Source organism: Rousettus aegyptiacus, unplaced genomic scaffold (genome assembly GCF_014176215.1).
Source record: "Rousettus aegyptiacus isolate mRouAeg1 unplaced genomic scaffold, mRouAeg1.p scaffold_m13_p_3, whole genome shotgun sequence".
In the NCBI taxonomy this organism is placed as follows: Eukaryota; Metazoa; Chordata; class Mammalia; order Chiroptera; family Pteropodidae; genus Rousettus; species Rousettus aegyptiacus.
In genome coordinates, this window is record NW_023416306.1 from 122609002 (window position 1) to 122626383 (window position 17382).

General features: G+C 37.3%; 1 protein-coding gene across 6 annotated transcripts in view; it reads left to right on the plus strand.

Annotated features, from left to right (window-relative positions):
• The window catches only part of TMOD2 (tropomodulin 2), a 45831-nt gene that overhangs the window by 20404 nt on the left and 8045 nt on the right, over positions 1 to 17382 (plus strand). For 4 of the 6 annotated variants that reach the window (XM_016162713.2, XM_016162714.2, XM_016162715.2 and 1 more), the window contains exons 5-9: positions 655 to 741; positions 4625 to 4755; positions 6624 to 6731; positions 13385 to 13528; positions 14155 to 15161. In XM_016162713.2, the coding sequence (XP_016018199.2) occupies positions 655 to 741; positions 4625 to 4755; positions 6624 to 6731; positions 13385 to 13528; positions 14155 to 14352 (668 nt within the window). In that variant the 3' untranslated portion in view covers positions 14353 to 15161. Of the gene's footprint in view, positions 1 to 654; positions 742 to 4624; positions 4756 to 6623; positions 6732 to 13384; positions 13529 to 14154; positions 15164 to 16573; positions 16719 to 17382 lie in introns of those variants that run through there. The other 2 variants (XM_016162717.2, XM_016162718.2) reach the window with 2 other exon arrangements.

The window sequence follows — 17382 nt, forward strand, 5'->3', positions numbered from 1 at the left end:
TAGCCTGCCCCGTGTTCATGCTCACCTAGTGCTGTTTCTTGCATATTGTGCTGCCTCCTGGTGCAAGTTCCATGTAATACAGGAGACTCAAAATCTCAGCATGCTTGTAGGACCTTTTTTTGCTGACATCTTATCTTTTATTGACCACCCTGGGATGTTCTAGACACTGAAAGGACTACTCCTTTTGGTGAGGCTTACATTGAAAGAGGTCCATGATCGTTCTGCTCTTTGCCTCTGGAAAAACACATGCTACCATCTATATGATTTTAGACCTTATAATAACCTTAGACTCAGTCCTACCCTTAGATTTTACAGATGAGAAAACTAAAAAGCTGATTCTACTTCACTAAGAGGTCTCAGCATATTTTCAGCAATTTGGGGACAACCAAACCATTGTCCCTCAGATCCTAAATGATTACAGATGTATAAATGTAGAAAGACCTGTGAAGATTGCTGGTGGTCTTAGAAGGAGGGGTTTTTTAATAAGCTTATTTAACTCTGTACGTATACCACACAGTATGCAAAGCAAGGGGGGTCTGGACACTTACCTTTATGGTATGAAGAATTGTTCTTCGAGGGGTAATTTAACAATGTGGATATCCTAACATGCTTTCCCAAACTTAATGTTTATTCACTGATTTTTTTTGCTTTCAGCTGTTCTCGGAGTACACAATTTGCTCAATAATCCAAAGTTTGATGAAGAAACAACAAGTAGTAAAGGTGGCAAAGGGCCTGTGAGAAGTAAGTTGACGTAGATTCTGTGGTTCTGTGAGACTCGGGAACCTCCAAGTGTTGCTCGCTGGGAGAAGAAAGGCCTGTTGACTGGGCCTGCTAGTGACTCCAGACTTCCATTTTGCAGGCTTTGAAGGTGGCTTTTGTCAATTTACCAAGGATCATTGGGCTCTGAGCTATCAAACCAGAATAGAGTAGCCAATAATGGGAACTGTGTCAGGCAATATAACTAGTAATAATTAATCATTTTGTCCTGAACACACTCTCTTGGTAGGTCTGTTCAGTCAAAAGATAGTCAGCACAGAATGCAAACAGGTGCATGTTCCTAAGGCATTTTAATCAACTATAGTATCTTAGATAAGTTCCCTTCTCCATTCGAACGTCTTTTTGTCTCAATAATGGATGCTTGTCATTAGAATTTGAATACCCACTTACACCAGAGAGTATGAAAGACACACTGGCGTGAAATTGCTGACACAGATAGTTCCACACCACTATATTCTATGTCAGCGTTTTCTGGAGAGGAATACAGTTCATTAGACTCTCCAGTCATCAGTCATCTACCAAATACCTACTATGTGTCAGGAGTGTTCCAGGGCTAGGTACAAAGATGGTCCCTGCCCAAAGGAACTTATCTTCTCATGGTAGGGATAGACCAATAATCAGGTAATTTTGGTGATCCAGGTGCTGTGAAAACTCACTTAATATCACAGTTTTTCTAAGATTATTTATATTTTATTCTCTTTAATGAAAACTTGGGATATGGTTTCTAGTCTCAGCAGCATACTTATAAATCATCACTTGTACCAGATAATTTACCCAGACAATGAGCAATATTCTTTTTATTTTCTTTCTGGTTTCTTAAGCATCCTTTTTAACGTCAATATCAAAAGGTAACATTCAGAAAGCATATTTGCAATTAAAAATCTGGTACATAACCTGGGCTTTTATACATATATATCATTAACTTTTTTAAAGACATTTTTTTAGAGCAGCTTTAGGTTTACAGTAAAATTGAAAGAAAGTCATAGGGATATCACGTATACCCTTTGCCCTTCCACATGCACAGAGAGCCTCTCTCATTATCAACATCCTGCACCAGAATGGTACATATGTTACAACCGATGAACCTACATGAACACATCATTGCCACCTGAAGTCCACAGTTCACGTTAGAATTCACTCTATAAATAGTTTAGACAAATGTATAATGACATGGATCTACTGTTAGAGTATCTTACAGAGTAGCTTCACTGCCCTAAAATTCCTCTGTGCTCTACCTATTCACCTCTCCTCCCCTCTAACTCCTAGAAATTACTGATCTTTTGACTGTCTCCATATATGTGGCCTATTAGAACTGGCTTCTTTCACTTGGTAATATGCATTTAAGGTTATTCCGTCTTTTCATTGGCTTAATAGTTCATTTCTTTTTAGTACTGAATATTTCATTATCTCATGTACCACAGTTTATTTATCCATTCACCTACTGGGGGGCATCTTGGTTGCCAAGTTTGGGCAATTATGAATAAAGCTGCTATTAGCATTTGTGTGCAAGTTTTTGTGTGGACATAAATTGTCAGCTTCTTTGGATCAATATCAAGGAGCATGATTACTAGATCATATGATAAGAGTGTGCTTAGTTTTGTAAGAAATCGTGAAACTGTCTTCCAAAGTGGTTGTACCATTTTGCATTCCCACCAACAATGAATCAGAATTGCCATTGCTCCACATCCTTGCATTTGGTGTTGTCATTGTCCCAGATTTTCACCATTCTAATAGGTGTGTAGTTGTATTTCACTGTTTTAATTTGCATTTCCCTGATGATGTATGATGTGGAGCATCTTTTCATATGCTTATTTGCCATTTGTATATCTTCTTTGGTAAGATGTCTGTCCAGATCTTTGGCCCATTTTTTAATCAGGTTTTCTTATTGTTGAGTTTTCAGGGTTCTTTGTATCTTTTGGATAACAGTCCCTTATTACATATGTCTTTTGCAAATATTTTCTCCCAGTCTGTGATGCATCTCCTCATTCTCTTGACAGTATCTTTTGCAGAGTAGAAAGTGTTAATTTTAATGAAGTCCAGCCTGTCAATTCTTCTTTCATGGATCATGCTTTTGGTGTTGTATCTCAAAATTTATTGCCAAACTTAGGTCATCTAGGTTTTATCCTATGTTACCTTCTAAGAGTTTTATAGTTTTACATTTTACATTTAGATATGTGATCTATTCTGAGTTAATTTTTGTGAAAGTATAAAGTGTGTGGTTGTCCACTTGTTCCAGCACCATTTGTGAAAAGACCATCTTTTCTTTGTTGTATTGTCTTTGCTCTATTGTCAAAGATCAGTCAACTATATATGGGATTATTTTGGAGCTCTGTTCTGTTCCTTTGATTATTTGCATATTCTTCCACCAATGCCACACTATCTTGATTACTGTTGCTTTATAGTAAGTCTTGAAGTCAGGTAGTGTCAGTCCTCCAACTTTATTCTTCTCTTGCGATATTGTATTAGCTATTCTGGATATTCTGCTTCTCTGCATAAACCTTAGAATTTGTTTGTGGATATCTACAAAATAACTTGCTGGAATTTTGATTGGGATTGCACAGAATCTATAGGTCAAGTTGAGATGTACTGACATCTTGACAATATTGAGTCTTACTTCCTTAAATATGGACTATCTCTCCATTTAGTTTTTTGGTTTTTTTTCAACAGAGTTTTGTAGTTTTCCTTATACTGATCTTGTACAGATTTTTTCAGGTTTATACCTCAGTATTTCATTTTTCATTAGCTTTTTTTTCAAATTGTAGTCCCTTATTGGTACATGTAAGTTTACTTCATTCTTTCAATGATTGCACCTATGTGATTATACTATAACTTATTTAACCATTTTCATATTGATGGACATATTGTTTATTATGTTTTACTGTCACAAGCAATACATCTATGAACATCCCTGAATGTATATCTTTATGTATTCATGCTATTTTTCTGTGGATTAGACTTCTAGATATGGAATTACTGAGTCATATAGTATCCACATTTTAATGTTTGATAGGTAATTCCAACTTACTCTCCCAAAAAGTATGTACCAGCTTACAGTTCCACCAACAGTATGTGAGGATGCTTTTTCCTCTACATTATTGACAACCCTGAATGTTATGTTTATTTATTTATTTGATAATCAAATGGTATCTTATTTTTTAATTTTAGAGTTTAAGTATTTTTAAATTTTTTTTTAGTTGGGTGACAGAAATTCTTCCAGTCATATTACTTGTTCATTTTTAATTGGGTTGTCATTGATTTGTAGGAGCTCTGGTATATTGGGATGTTGACCCTTCGTATATTATATATATTGGTAACATTTTCTGTTAACTGATTTTGAGAATTCTTCCATTCTTCTTTTTTATTCCTTTCTCTTCCCATACCTTCCTCAAAACTAACACTGTACAATGGACATCAGAGGAGGGTCAGGTATGGCCAAAAAGCCAGAGGAGTGTTTAGGTTTCTGAAATGAAAAGATTCATTTTTTTTTTCATCTCAAGATTCTAGTATTTGGTTATTATAGTCTGTAAGCAGTCTCTATGGAGCAGCAATAACTGCTCAAAAGCATGTTCTTTTGAAGTTCGAGTTTGCTGTAGGGTTTTCTGCACTTTTGGTTCTGCGCAGTGTCAGCCACTGAGACTTCTTCTCATTGCGGTTGAGAAACATCAATGTTTGTAACTATAACTCAGAACCAAACCGTTCCCATGCTTGCTTTGCTAAGAATAAGTTTGTCGTCATTGATTTTAGAGTATTATTGGAATCAGAGCATATGAAAGAACGGTCATTGGGAGAATTATTTTGATAAGAGAGTTCTTATATTTTCTTTGTAAAATTAAAACTTGTGTCTTAGATGTGGTCAAAGGTGAAAAGGTCAAGCCTATATTTGAGGAACCACCCAATCCCACAAATGTGGAAGTAAGTCTGCAGCAGATGAAAGCCAATGATCCCAGCCTTCAAGAAGTCAATCTCAACAACATAAAGGTATTTCGTTATGATTTTTGTTAGTCACTAGATTTGTCATGAGTTCAGACATGAGTTCACCTGTTTGCAATTCTTCGCATCACTGATTTTGAGGTAAGATATCCTATTCAAAAGAAGTGAGTTGTTTTTTTTTTTAAGTGATTTCTAGAATTCTTTGAAAATAATCACAGTAGTTGTGGTGAACACAGTGTACTGGTTATCTATTGCTGAATAGCATATTACTCCAAAATTTAGAGGCTTAAAACAAACATTTTTTATTTCACACAGTTTCTGAGTGTCAGGAATCAGGGAGTGACTCAGCTAGGTAGTTGGGGCTCAATATTTCAATGACGCTATCAGCCAGGGCTACAGTTATCTGAAGGCTTGACTTGGGCAGGAAGATCTACTTCCAAGATGGCACACTTGTGTAGCTGTTGGCAGAAGCCTCGATTTCTTACCACATGGCCCTCTCCATGGGGCTGCCTAGGTGTCCTCACATCATGACAGCTGGCTTCGCCCAAAGCAAGTGATCCAAGAGAAAAAAAGCAAGCCAGAAGCTACAATGCCTTTTATGACTTATTCTCTGAAGTCATTTCCACTTTGTTCTATTTGGCAACAGAGAGAGGAAGTAAGTGCGTGTGTGTGTGTATGAGAGAGAGAAAGAAAGAGAGAGAGAGAGACAGAGAGAGAGAGAGAGAAAGAGAGAGAGAGAGAGAGAGAGAGAGAGAGAGAGCGAGCGAGCATGAGCATGTGCAAGAGGGAGAGAGAGAAAGAGAACAAGAATACTGACATCTGTTTTATTCATTCTTGTTGGGCCAGTTTCTACCATTTAATAATAATAACTGACTTTTATTGAGTACTCACTCAGTACCAGATATTTTGCTAAATACCTGAAATTCATCATCTCATTTCATCTTCAATGGGACTTAAAGAGGTTAAGTTGCTCATGGTCACAGATCTAGTCGGTAGCACATCTAGGACTCACACGAGTCAACCTCTAGATGTGCTGTGTGTTGTCTCCCTCCCCAGTGGTCAGTACTATGCTAAATGCTGTAGAAGAGGGATTAAGATACACATGGCCTTTTTTTTGAACTTATATTAGGAGAAAAACACTAAACAAATCGTTGCAACACACGTAAGCCCCCAAATATTATGGAATTGCAGGTTAGGAAAATTTTGATCCTGCCTAAGAAAGCCAAGAAACAAAGGAGATAATATTTCAGCTGGATCTTAAAAGATGAGTAGGAATTAATCAGAGAAAAGGACAAAAGAATTTCCAGGCAAAGGGAAAAGCATGTCTGAAAGTATGGAGGAAAGACCATGGTATATTAAAAGAATAACAAGGGGTGGTTCCATAGAGTAGTGGTTAGCACATCTGCTTTGCACTCAGAAGGTCTTGGGTTTGAGCTCCAGTGGAGCCACGGCCCATACCCTAGGTGTGCCAGGCCCTGGATGTGCACTGCAAGCATGTGGGAGGAGACACCCCACCTTCAGAGATCCAGTTCTTAAGGGGAGATGGCAACATCCATCCATAGGTCAGGGGTGGAAGTGGAGGGGTGGGGAGGAATTTTAAAAATAAATAAAAAAATAAAGGAATAACAAATAGGTCAGTCTGGTTAGAATATAGAAAATAGAATATAGAATATAGTAAACAGAAAGGTGATACCAGAATGTCACATTGTGTTAGATTCCCTTATTGGACAGTAAGTGTTGTTGTTGGCTAGGTGTGGCTTGGTTGCTGGAGAATGGGTGATGACTGTTTTTTAGTGGGGATATATCATGCAATGAGTCATCTAAACATACGAAGTATTTGAAAGTTGCTGGTCTATAGCTTGGGGTGGGGGTGCTGCCAATTGGTTTATCAACTATCTGTATCTTTTCCATTTTAGAACATTCCAATACCGACCCTGAAAGAATTTGCTAAAGCTCTGGAGACCAACACTCATGTACAGAAGTTCAGTTTGGCTGCAACCCGCAGCAATGATCCCGTGGCGATTGTGAGTAAAATTCTTAGAAATATAATATGAAAATATTTAATTCAGTAGAAACTCCTTTTAATTTGTTTGATTAATAATTTTTAGATCTGGTAAATTTATTTTCTACACTGTTAATAAACAAAATTCGTTATAATGAGACAGTAAAACAGAATCCAGTTGTCAGGCACTTTGAATCAACTATAATTTTGTTAGCATTGCACTTTTAGCAGAAAGAAACAGAATTAGATTAGGCATTTAGCTAAATGTTTGAATTTCGTTTTGGGCTTAGTACAAATTTTCTGAAACTTCTGCATCTACAGTAACATTCCTTCACAATCAATGGATATTATGAGACCCCCAAATCCTGTAGGAACTTGTTACATATAAAAATATTAAAGTACATTTCCTTTTAGTCTTTGAAATGGATTAATATGTTTCAAAAATATTTTAACAACCAAATTTTTTTTCGATTCTTTAATGTCATCATGTATTTGACCCCCTTTAAGCCATTATCTTCCCCCTCCTCCCTTCTCCCCTTACTCTATGGTAACCACTAGTCTATTGTCCATGTCCATGAGTTTCTGTTTGTTTGTCCTATTTGTTTGTTGCTTTTTGGTTTATATCTCACATATAAGTGATATCATGGAGTTTTCAACTTTTTCTGTCTGGCTTGTTTCACTTAGTATAATTATCTCAAGGTCCATCCAAGTTGTCACAAATGGCAGTATTTCATCTCCTCTTATGGCTGAGTAATATTCCATTGTATATATGTACCACAGCTTCTTTATCCAGTCATCTATTGTAGGACACTTCTGTTGCTTCCATGTCCCAGCCACCATGAATAATGCTGCTATGAACATCGGTGTGCAAATATCTTTTCAGATGTGAGTTTTCAAGTCCTTAGGGTAAATGCCCAGCAGAGGGATTGCTGAACAACCAAATCTTGAAATGCTTTTTGTTTGACATTGTTAACCAGAATATGAAAAAGAACAAAAACAAAAAGCCCTGTTCTTTCTGTTAACATTAGATAATTCAGCAAAATAAGGAAGCCCCTTGACCGAAGTAAATACTACTATCACCATCATCAGCGTTATTCCTCCTATTAATAGCTAACATTTCTTGAGCAGTCAGTAAATTCCATCACTGATCTCTATGCTTTACATGTGTCATCTCACCTAATCCTCACTATAATTCTATAAGGTATGTACTATTATTAGTTCCCACTTTAACAAATGAGCAATCTGAGGTTCAGAGAGGTTAATTAACTTTTCCAAGGTTGCACAGCCAGTAAACGGAGTCAGAATTCACCACCAGGTCTTTCTGGTTCCACAACCAGGATCCTTAACCATAAAGCTATGCTATATTTACACATGATACCTCACTGTCTCAGACATTTGCTAAAATATGTCAGTTATCAGGAGCCTGACCATCAACCTGTGGTTCTGTATCACCCAGTGCTCTGCCCTTGAATCAAGCTAGAAAAACAAAAATTTTCCTGACTTGATCATGTGATTTAAAGTAACATGACTTGGAAAATCTAAAATACCATTGAAAATAGACAACATGAAAGTCATGACTACCTATTACAGTGCTGGCAGAGTAGATGTTTAAAAAATACTTGTTAAATAAATGAATTAATGTGCCTTCCAACCTCGCAGCAGTAGAGACTATTTCCATGATGATAATAGTAAACTTGAAATAAGCACTCATGTAAAAGAGAGACTAAGCTACAAAATTGACGTTTTCACCAGCAGTTATTACATATCTAAATTTGTAGGTTGAAAGCAGTTTCAAATTTGAAACCAATCATTAAAATAGAAAAAGAGCACAACTCGATCATTGGTAAGGTGAAATTTGCAATTTAAGAATTCATATCTGTATACAATTTTAAATAATCTCTGCCTTTTAGTAGACTTGTTTCCAATAAAGCAAAAATATTTACAGTATATCATGTATGTAAGTGACTAAAGGGATAAATAAAGAAGTGATCTATTACTCCTATTTAATACATTATTTACAATAAAATGGCAAGGATGAGACTAGTTTATAGTCCATTGTCAGGACTACTAGTAAATAATCTATCTTCTACTCTAGGTCAAATAGGTAACTTGGTAGATGAACTAAATAAATTCCAAATATAAGAATCTCTTTGATACTGTTTTCAGTGCAATAACTGTGTGTTGAATGCATACCATGTGACAAGTGCACCATAGAATTGTGAGGAATAATTACAATCCTTAAGGGTGTGAAGAGAAAAGCCTCTTTCAGCCTTATTCAGCCTTATTCCTAGAAAGCCTAGCTCTCACTTGGCTTCCCCAGATGATTACCCTTTCAGTTAAGCTATTGTCAGGCAAGAACCTTTCTATACATTGAAAACTGGTTATCTCACAGCAATGGAGATACTCAGACTCGCTACTGAGAAGTAAAAATCAGCATTAAAGCAAAGAGCATCAGAGACTTTTCTTTCTAAGGTTTAAAAACTCATTCAGTGAGGCACTGTGGGATCATTGTGAATGTAGACAACCTATGTGTATGTGAGATAGCATTATCCCCATTTTATAGATGAGTCAACTGAGGCTCAGAGATGTTGAGTAACTTAACTAAGACTACACAGCATGTGGCCAAGCTATGAAGTAAATTTAACTAACCTATAATCAACTTTAGTTCACCATCTGCCAAGTACTTCCATATAACCACATCTGTAGAAGTATCGATGGAACTTACCCTCACTGAATGCCAGTGTAGAGATAAGGCCCAAATATGTAAACAATGCTATTATTAACAATGATGTCCCATAAAAATCAAGAGTTTAGTACAGTACTGTCCAATAAAAATTAAATGACAATCAGAAATGTAAGCCACATGTTAAAGTTTAATTTTTCTAGTAGCCATATTAAAAAAATAAGAATAGATTAAATTAATTTTAATTTTAATAACATTTTGTTCAAACCAGTACACCCAAAATATTATGTCAAAATGTAAGTTCTAAATATAATGAGATATTTTACCTATTTTTTCATACTATATCTTCGAAATCCAGTGTGAGTTTTACATTTACAGCATGTCTCAATTCATACCAACCCCTTTTCGAGGGCTGGATAGCCACGTGTCTTGCGGCTACCATTTGGATGGCACAGGTTTGGACAGCGCAGAAAACTGCATTTTCAGACAATACTATAAAGTACAGAAAACAAAACCTCTTAAAAAATGTATTTCTCCTCTAATGACTTCTATAACATTTAAGAAATCTAGTCTTTGTTTTATTAATGTTATTATCCCCAACACATGTACTAGATGCTCAAATAGTTACTGAACTGAAATGAACTTGGGCCTACAGCCCAGGGTAATGTTTGGCTAAGTCTCCCCTGTTTTGTTCAGTATGAGAAAAGGGTTTTCTCACGTTTAAAAGAAATTGGCAAGATTCTGGCAGCTTGCCAGGAGGTCCTGCAACTTTTTATAAAGGCATAATTGCTCTGACATTTTGTTATTCTAATAATGACAGTAAATCCCAAAGCTTGGAGCGTCCATAAGGAAAGGCCTGATGCATTCCCTTCTGGTGCTTTAATTAAAATGTGTACATTTAATTCTAATTAAAGACCTAGTACTGAATAGATGCACTTTAATTTACATGGTGTACAATAATGTTTTTTCAAATCTTTGCTCTTTCCTTGTAGTTCAAGCAACTTCAATAACACAGGATTATTCTTCTAGTCCAGTGGTTCTCAACTCAAGGCAGTTTTGCCCTCCAGGGGACATTTGGCAGTGGGTGGAATTATTTTTGGTTGTCATGACTGGGAGGGGTGCTCTTGGCATCTAGTGACTCTCAGAGGCTGCTAACCGTCACATAATAAACAGGACAACCTCCCACAACAAAGAATTCCTGTCCTTAAATGTCATTAGTGCCGAGGCTGAGAAACCTGTTCTCATCCCAGTTAGATCCCCTCTCTTCCTGTTTTTTTCTCTATAAAAACAATTTAAATAGTTTAGAAGTTCCTTGTTCTATACCCCAGAGCAATCACTATTAGTTTGTTTATCATTCTTCTAGTTGTTGCCTTATGACTTTAATTAAAGTGGCTGTCCATCCTGGCTGAACATTAGTCACCTGGAGAGCTTTTCAAAAATGCAGCTGTCCAGGCCACACCTGAGATTCTGATTTAATTCATCTAGGGTGGAGCCCAAGAGTTGGTATTTGTTTTTAAGGCTTCCAGGTCATTTTAATATGCAGCCAGAGTATAAAAATACTAAAATACATACATTTTAATCTTTAATTTATCATCTTAGATAATTTTTGATCCTCTGTTAGAAATTATGGTTCATATCTATACCTTCCAACCCTCCTTTCTCTTCTACCTCCAAATTGTACTTATTCTATTATTTTTATATGTTTGAAATTTATACATTTTAGGTCATTTTATGTTATGTATGTAGATTGACTCCAAAATTTAAAACTTATCACTAGCATTTACAATTATCTGGCTATTGAAATATATAAATCTCTTTTCTCATGGGCCTTACAATCTAGTGACTAACGCCAATCTGATTTTTCTTTTTTTGTAAGTAACTCATTTTTTGTTAGAAACTTTTAGGACTCTTTCTTTTCTCTTGGAGTTCTGAAATTTCATTTGTGTGTGCCTGTTTATGAGTCTTTTTATTCGTTTCTCTGAGCCTCCAAGGGATTCTTTCAGATAAAGACTTGTAGCTTTCTTCAACTCTGGGAAATTTTTCCATTATTTTATAGTGTCTTTATTTCTGTTGTCTTTTTATTGCTGTCTGTCTAAAACTCCTATTAGATAATTGCTGATCTTCTGTATCTTTTCTTCATTGCTTAATATTTCTCTCAGGTGTTCTATCTTTGTCTTTTCACTGTACATTCTTGGAAATATCCTCAGCTTTATCTTCTAGTTTACCAACCTGGTCTTTAGCCATGTTCATTTCATAATTCTGGGTGTCTACTACTTTCCTTTGTTTCAGTGTATTACTTTAAATTTTCAGAATGTTTTCTTGTTCTTATTCTTTTTGGTTTTATAATAGTATTTATTTTATAGATATAATGTCTTCTCTTTCCTTTGCTTTTTTTCCAGTTTTTTTTTTTCGGAGGGTTGAGTGGGGAAGAATAGCAGAATAAATACATTTGTTTCTGTTCCCTGAATAATCTCTGTCACCTCTATGGCACATTATACTGTTTGGTCAACTTGGCTTTTCTCTTTTATGATGTTGGTTTTCCTAGCATGTCTGGCAATCACTGGTTGCCCATTGATATTTCTGAATAGAGAATAAATTTGGTTTGTGTAAACCAGGATCACTTGTGTAGATCTGACCACCAATAGTCCTCTCCCTTAAAAGGGAGGCCCCTTTATATTTCTCCATTTGTCACCATCCGACAGGCTATACATTTTAATTAATTATCGATTCTGCCTTCCTCAAATATAAGCTCCCCAGGACAGGGATTTTTTATTTCTTTACTGCTGGCACACAGTAGAAGACCAATAAATAGTCTTTTTTGAATGAGTGAATGAGTGCTCTCCTAAGTAGGCAGGCGAATTGACCAGCAGCCCTCTCTGTGGTGTGTGTACGAGGAGCTGGCAGGCAGCCTGAGAGTCCCTGCAATGGCTGCAGTTAGGAGGATTTCACTCTGGGAAGTGGGAGTTCAGTATATTTTATTCTTTGGCATAGCTGCTTCTCCCCTCCTTCCACCACACTGTATCTGGTGGTGGTCTGGAGGCTCCTCAATTTCTGTACTTCTTCTGTCTTAGGTCCTAGCACCCTCACCAGAGGCTCTTGGGAGATTTTTCACTGATAGTTGTGCCAGACAGTTAACTCTTTTTCTGGGAAGCTGCAGGGAGGGGCAGCATGCTCTCCACATGCTCTAGTCGTTCTTAAGGCAGTTCTTTTATTATAATAAAATACCGCAGTTGGGATTTACTCTGGCATCTCAGGCAACTTTGTGCTATATTCTCCACAATCTTTCTATTTTCTATGTTATAGCAATTCTTTAAGATAATGGCTCTCTTTTTTTTTGTTTCCTTGCACTGCGGAAGTTTCAGTCACTTAAAAGTTATCTTTTCTTCATGAAGTGGAAAACTTTGGGAGCAAGGGGGACAGGCAGGTGCATGTTTTCAGTCTGTGGACTTAAACTGGGAGTCTTCAGTGGGTTTGCCTCTCTGAGCGGTGACTTTGTTAATCTTTGAGGAATTCTGATTTCTAGATGACCTGAAATAACATGACTAAATCAGTAGTGCCCTAATGGAGACAAAATAAAATAATTCTGAGATTATGTCCTTTCTATGTTTTCTAAGGTTAAAATGCCTTTTCTCAAAAAAAAAAAAAAATGATAATGGTAACAGATGGCAGTGGGGTTTTTTTGTATTTAACAAAACAAAGTTGGTAATCCTATGTCGGTATCTCATTTTTTCTTCTTTAAGTTTTGCGGTTTTGTAAAATTTCTAAGTCTGGGCTGCCGGACTAAACAATTTTTTTTTAAGTTTTAAATTATTATCTTTGTTACCTGGAGGTGAAAGTATGTTTTAATGAAGATTTTAAGTACTGTTAAAAATATATATTTAATTTGAGGGTGGGGATGTCAGGAAATAAACCTTTAGAAACCTTAATGGTTATTTTATTTATTTATTTATTTATTTATTTATTTATTTATTTATTTATTTTTGCGTAATAAGGCTTTTGCAGATATGCTGAAAGTAAACAAGACCTTGAAAAGTTTAAACGTAGAATCCAATTTTATAACTGGAACTGGGATCCTGGGCCTGGTAGAGGCACTGAGAGAAAATGACACCCTGACCGAGATCAAGATTGACAACCAGGTAAACTACCTCACGAGTACATACGAATGGAGGGAAAGCCACAGTGTGGAGTGAGTAAAAGACAAAGCTTTTGTCACTCAGTTTGACGTTCCGGCTTTCCTATAAATTATAACAGCTTCTGGCCTTTGGGGTGTGTAGGCGAGATCATGTTAATAATTAAGCAGTGTGTACAGTGGGGCAGCCTGAGACATAAAGAGCCAGCAGCTATCCAGTAGCCCTGGGCTAGTCAGGCACCGGAGGAGAAAGAGAGGAGGTGGGGGCAGAGGTGTGACAGCTGCTTTGTTCAGCCATCATCGCCGTCACCTCTTAGCAGTTATCTCAACCCAGTCTTGCCCCAGCCTTGCTGTTGCCTCTCACTGGGACTATGATACAAGGAGAAAGCAGAGTGGCCATGCCCAGAGACGGACTTCTTGTCCCTGGATGGAGGCAGCCAGAGCTGAAAAAAAGAGCAAACCAGGCTCCTGCAGTCTGGTGCTAGCCACAGAGCCCATTTAAAGGAATCTGGGTTCTAGAAGATGATCTGTCCTAGAGAAGCAGGTCGAACTTACAGTTTGATCATAATCTCAGCTCTGTTGCAGCATTTCTCAGGTTCCCATCAACAGTCAAAGGAAACTGCTTTTCCCTAGAGTCACCATTTCCTGTCCCTTGAAGACCTCTTTTTCCAAGCATCAGCCTGCAGTGCCTCCAGAGTTGCTCTCCTGGCTCCAGCTGGCGCCTGCCTCCAGACAGCAAGTCTCAGTTCTCAGCATGATGCTGAGCCCTGCCCCTTTGGCTACAGGGAAGTGTCTGCAGTGGGATTCATTGAATCTGAGAGGTCTGGATAATGAGAAGAAGAGGCCATAGAGGAGAGAGCAAGGAAACTTGCTATATGAGCATTCCTCTGTGGCGTGGTGGGAGGAAGTGCCTGTTGAGAGTACCCCTATATGTCTGGGACATTTCCTAGTGTAGACCCTCCAAGATCTAATAAAGCCCCAGGGTCCTATCCAGGACTTTTGCCTAAGCCTGAAGATCCCCAGCAGTTCCCCATGAACAGCTCTACTCTCCCTTTTTGCTCACCAGGACAAGTGGGATGTTTAGTGCAGGTCTTCTGTCCCTGGACCCCTTCTGAGGCATGTTGCCAGAACAGCAGGGGAACCCCACCAGGTAGCCTTCACTATCACCCTCCCCAAAAGGGATGCATCACCAAAACAGCTTTCTAAGTGCAGAGGTGTGGAGGGGGAGCACAGCAGAATCCCTGTGTATATGCAGGGGAAGCTCAGTGTTTTATATCTTGATGTGTGTCCAGCTGCTAGTAGATGAAGAGTCATCGGGGAGTGGGAGAGCAGGAAAACAAGCTAGAGAGAAATATGAAGTGAGGGAAAAGAAGTGATAGCTCAGGGATATTTATCAAATAGACTAGTATCATGAAGAAGTCGAGGGCTCTTAGTAAATATTTCCAGGAGATCTAAGACATAATATGCCTTATTCCAAAATATATTGAACTTTTTGTTTAGGCTATAGTGAAATCCCATATCTGAAACAGTTTTCCAGACATTCTGTTCCTAGTTCCTTATAAAATACCATCTAGTTAGGGTTGCCAGATAAATACAGTTAAATTTGAATTTCAGATAAGCAATGATTAATTTTTAGTATAAGTGTGTCTCATTAAATATTTGGGGTATACTTATACTAAAAAATTATTTGTTATTTATTGAAATTCAAATTTAACTGGATATCCTGTTTTTTGGTTTTGGTTTTGTTTTGCCTTGTTTTATTTTACTAATCTGATAACCTTATACCTAGTGAATGAGCTGAAATCCTAATAATTTAGAATAGGGCATCTTTTTATAATGCATGTGAAGCAGACCCTGAAATACAAAGTCTGAACTTGATCTCTTAAATCCCTTCTAAATCTTCAACTTTATCAACTCTCTTCAATCATCTAAGAATGGATTTGTGTAATTTTTCAAATTTAGTCCCTCAATATGGCTTCTCTTGTGACAAGAGAGAGGATTAAGTTCTAAAGCACCTGGAAACATTCTCTGCATTACGCCAAGAATGAGGAAATGCAGAGTCAAAACTTGAGTTCCATCCACAATTTTGTTCATTGACTCAAAGACTATTAAAGGTAAATCTCAGTTTCCTGATCTGTCTAATGAAGGGTTTGAAGTAAAATAATCTGTAAAACAGTTTCCTCAGGCAGGACTGGCAACTGAGATCAATTTAGCAGATTGCAACAGGCAGCTGCACCAGAAAGAAGGCCTGTTGAGAGGCCACCACTGGGGCAGGCCACTGTAGCTGGACTCCAAGTAAATATGTAATGATTTAATCAGGTGCTCTATGAGAAGAACAGTTGGTGATGCATATTAATGAAATAGATAGGTAACTGCTAAATAAATTTTTTTTGTTTGCTTTTTCTGCACAAGCCTGCACTTTTTTACTTTAAAAAATTTAATGAACATATTATGAAAATATATACTATGTCTCTTAACCTTAATTTTAAATTCCTATTTTTACATGCTGCCATTTTTTTAAACTCTGCTTTTAATATTTTTATTATTCTGTATCTCAAAAGAAAACAAACAAAAAAACACCTCTTTTCACAAACTTAAAAAACCTGGGAATTTTTCTGTAGCCCAATAACCCTTAGTTTTTGAGAATTCACCTGGCTATGGTTCAAACCACAATAAAGCTTCTTGGGAATCTAGTGAGACTCTGCTGAAAGACAATGGTCCATCAGTTGATGAGCTTTGATTATTTTCGGAAACACCAAATAATTGTTTTTGCTTTAATTTTACATCTGAAATTATCATTTTCTTTGTAAATAATTGGTTTCATCTTTTCAGGTAAACATGCCAGCAGATTTGGCTGTCTGTTGGATTTTGCTTCTAGACTAGAAGCAAATGACTGCATGGAGAAAATATCTCGAGACTTTGTCCCATTCAGTTGAAGACTTTTGTCTGTTTACTTTTTTTATCCAACAAGTAGCCATGAATCTTTCCCACACAAGTAACTGTTTGCTCTTTCTCCATGGTCATCCTACTATGTGTCTGTACCTGCAACCAGAGACAACAGTTGGGAACAGCTGTAGAGATGGAAATTGCTCAGATGCTGGAGGAGAATTCAAGGATCCTCAAGTTTGGCTATCAGTTTACCAAGCAAGGGCCACGGACAAGGGTGGCAGCTGCCATCACAAAGAATAATGACCTGGGTAATGTAGCCATAATACGTACCATTAGCAATTAGAAGAGCACAGTGACCATTCATTTCTCCACTTCAGATATAACAGCTCACCATTTCTCTGGCCTTTAGTGTCAACCCTTCATCAAAGGCACACTATTAACATGGTCATAGGAATCCTCATCGATTTCACAGTGTTTAAGTTATATTGTAGCATTCTCTCAAGAAGAACTGTTTGTTTGTTTTTCTAGACAGCCTTTGATTTTTGCTTGATTTCCTTTATGTATTTGCTTCTCCTTTGCTTACTTCTTAACATGTAATCACCTTCACCAGAAGATGAACACAATGACATGGAAATTCTTAGTTCAGTTATGATTGAGTCCTGACTGTGCTTTTGTACTTGGGTTTAAAAATGGATATGTCTGATGCTTTGGCAATTTACATGTGAAGTAAACTAATGAAGCTATGTTATAAAGGTAACTCAGACGTAGCTTTTTCAGTAAGCCTCTCTTTAACCTTTCCTGCTGCCCACTTTTGCTGAGGATCTGGCCTTTTTTTTTTTTTTTTTTTTTTTTCCTGTCAGAATGAGGTGGTCAGTCATAGCACAGGAGAATGGGAAATACTGGAAAGGCTTGGTCTGAGGACATGCCAGCCACCTGAAGCAGCATGGCAAAAGGATAGCCAGGTGCAGACAG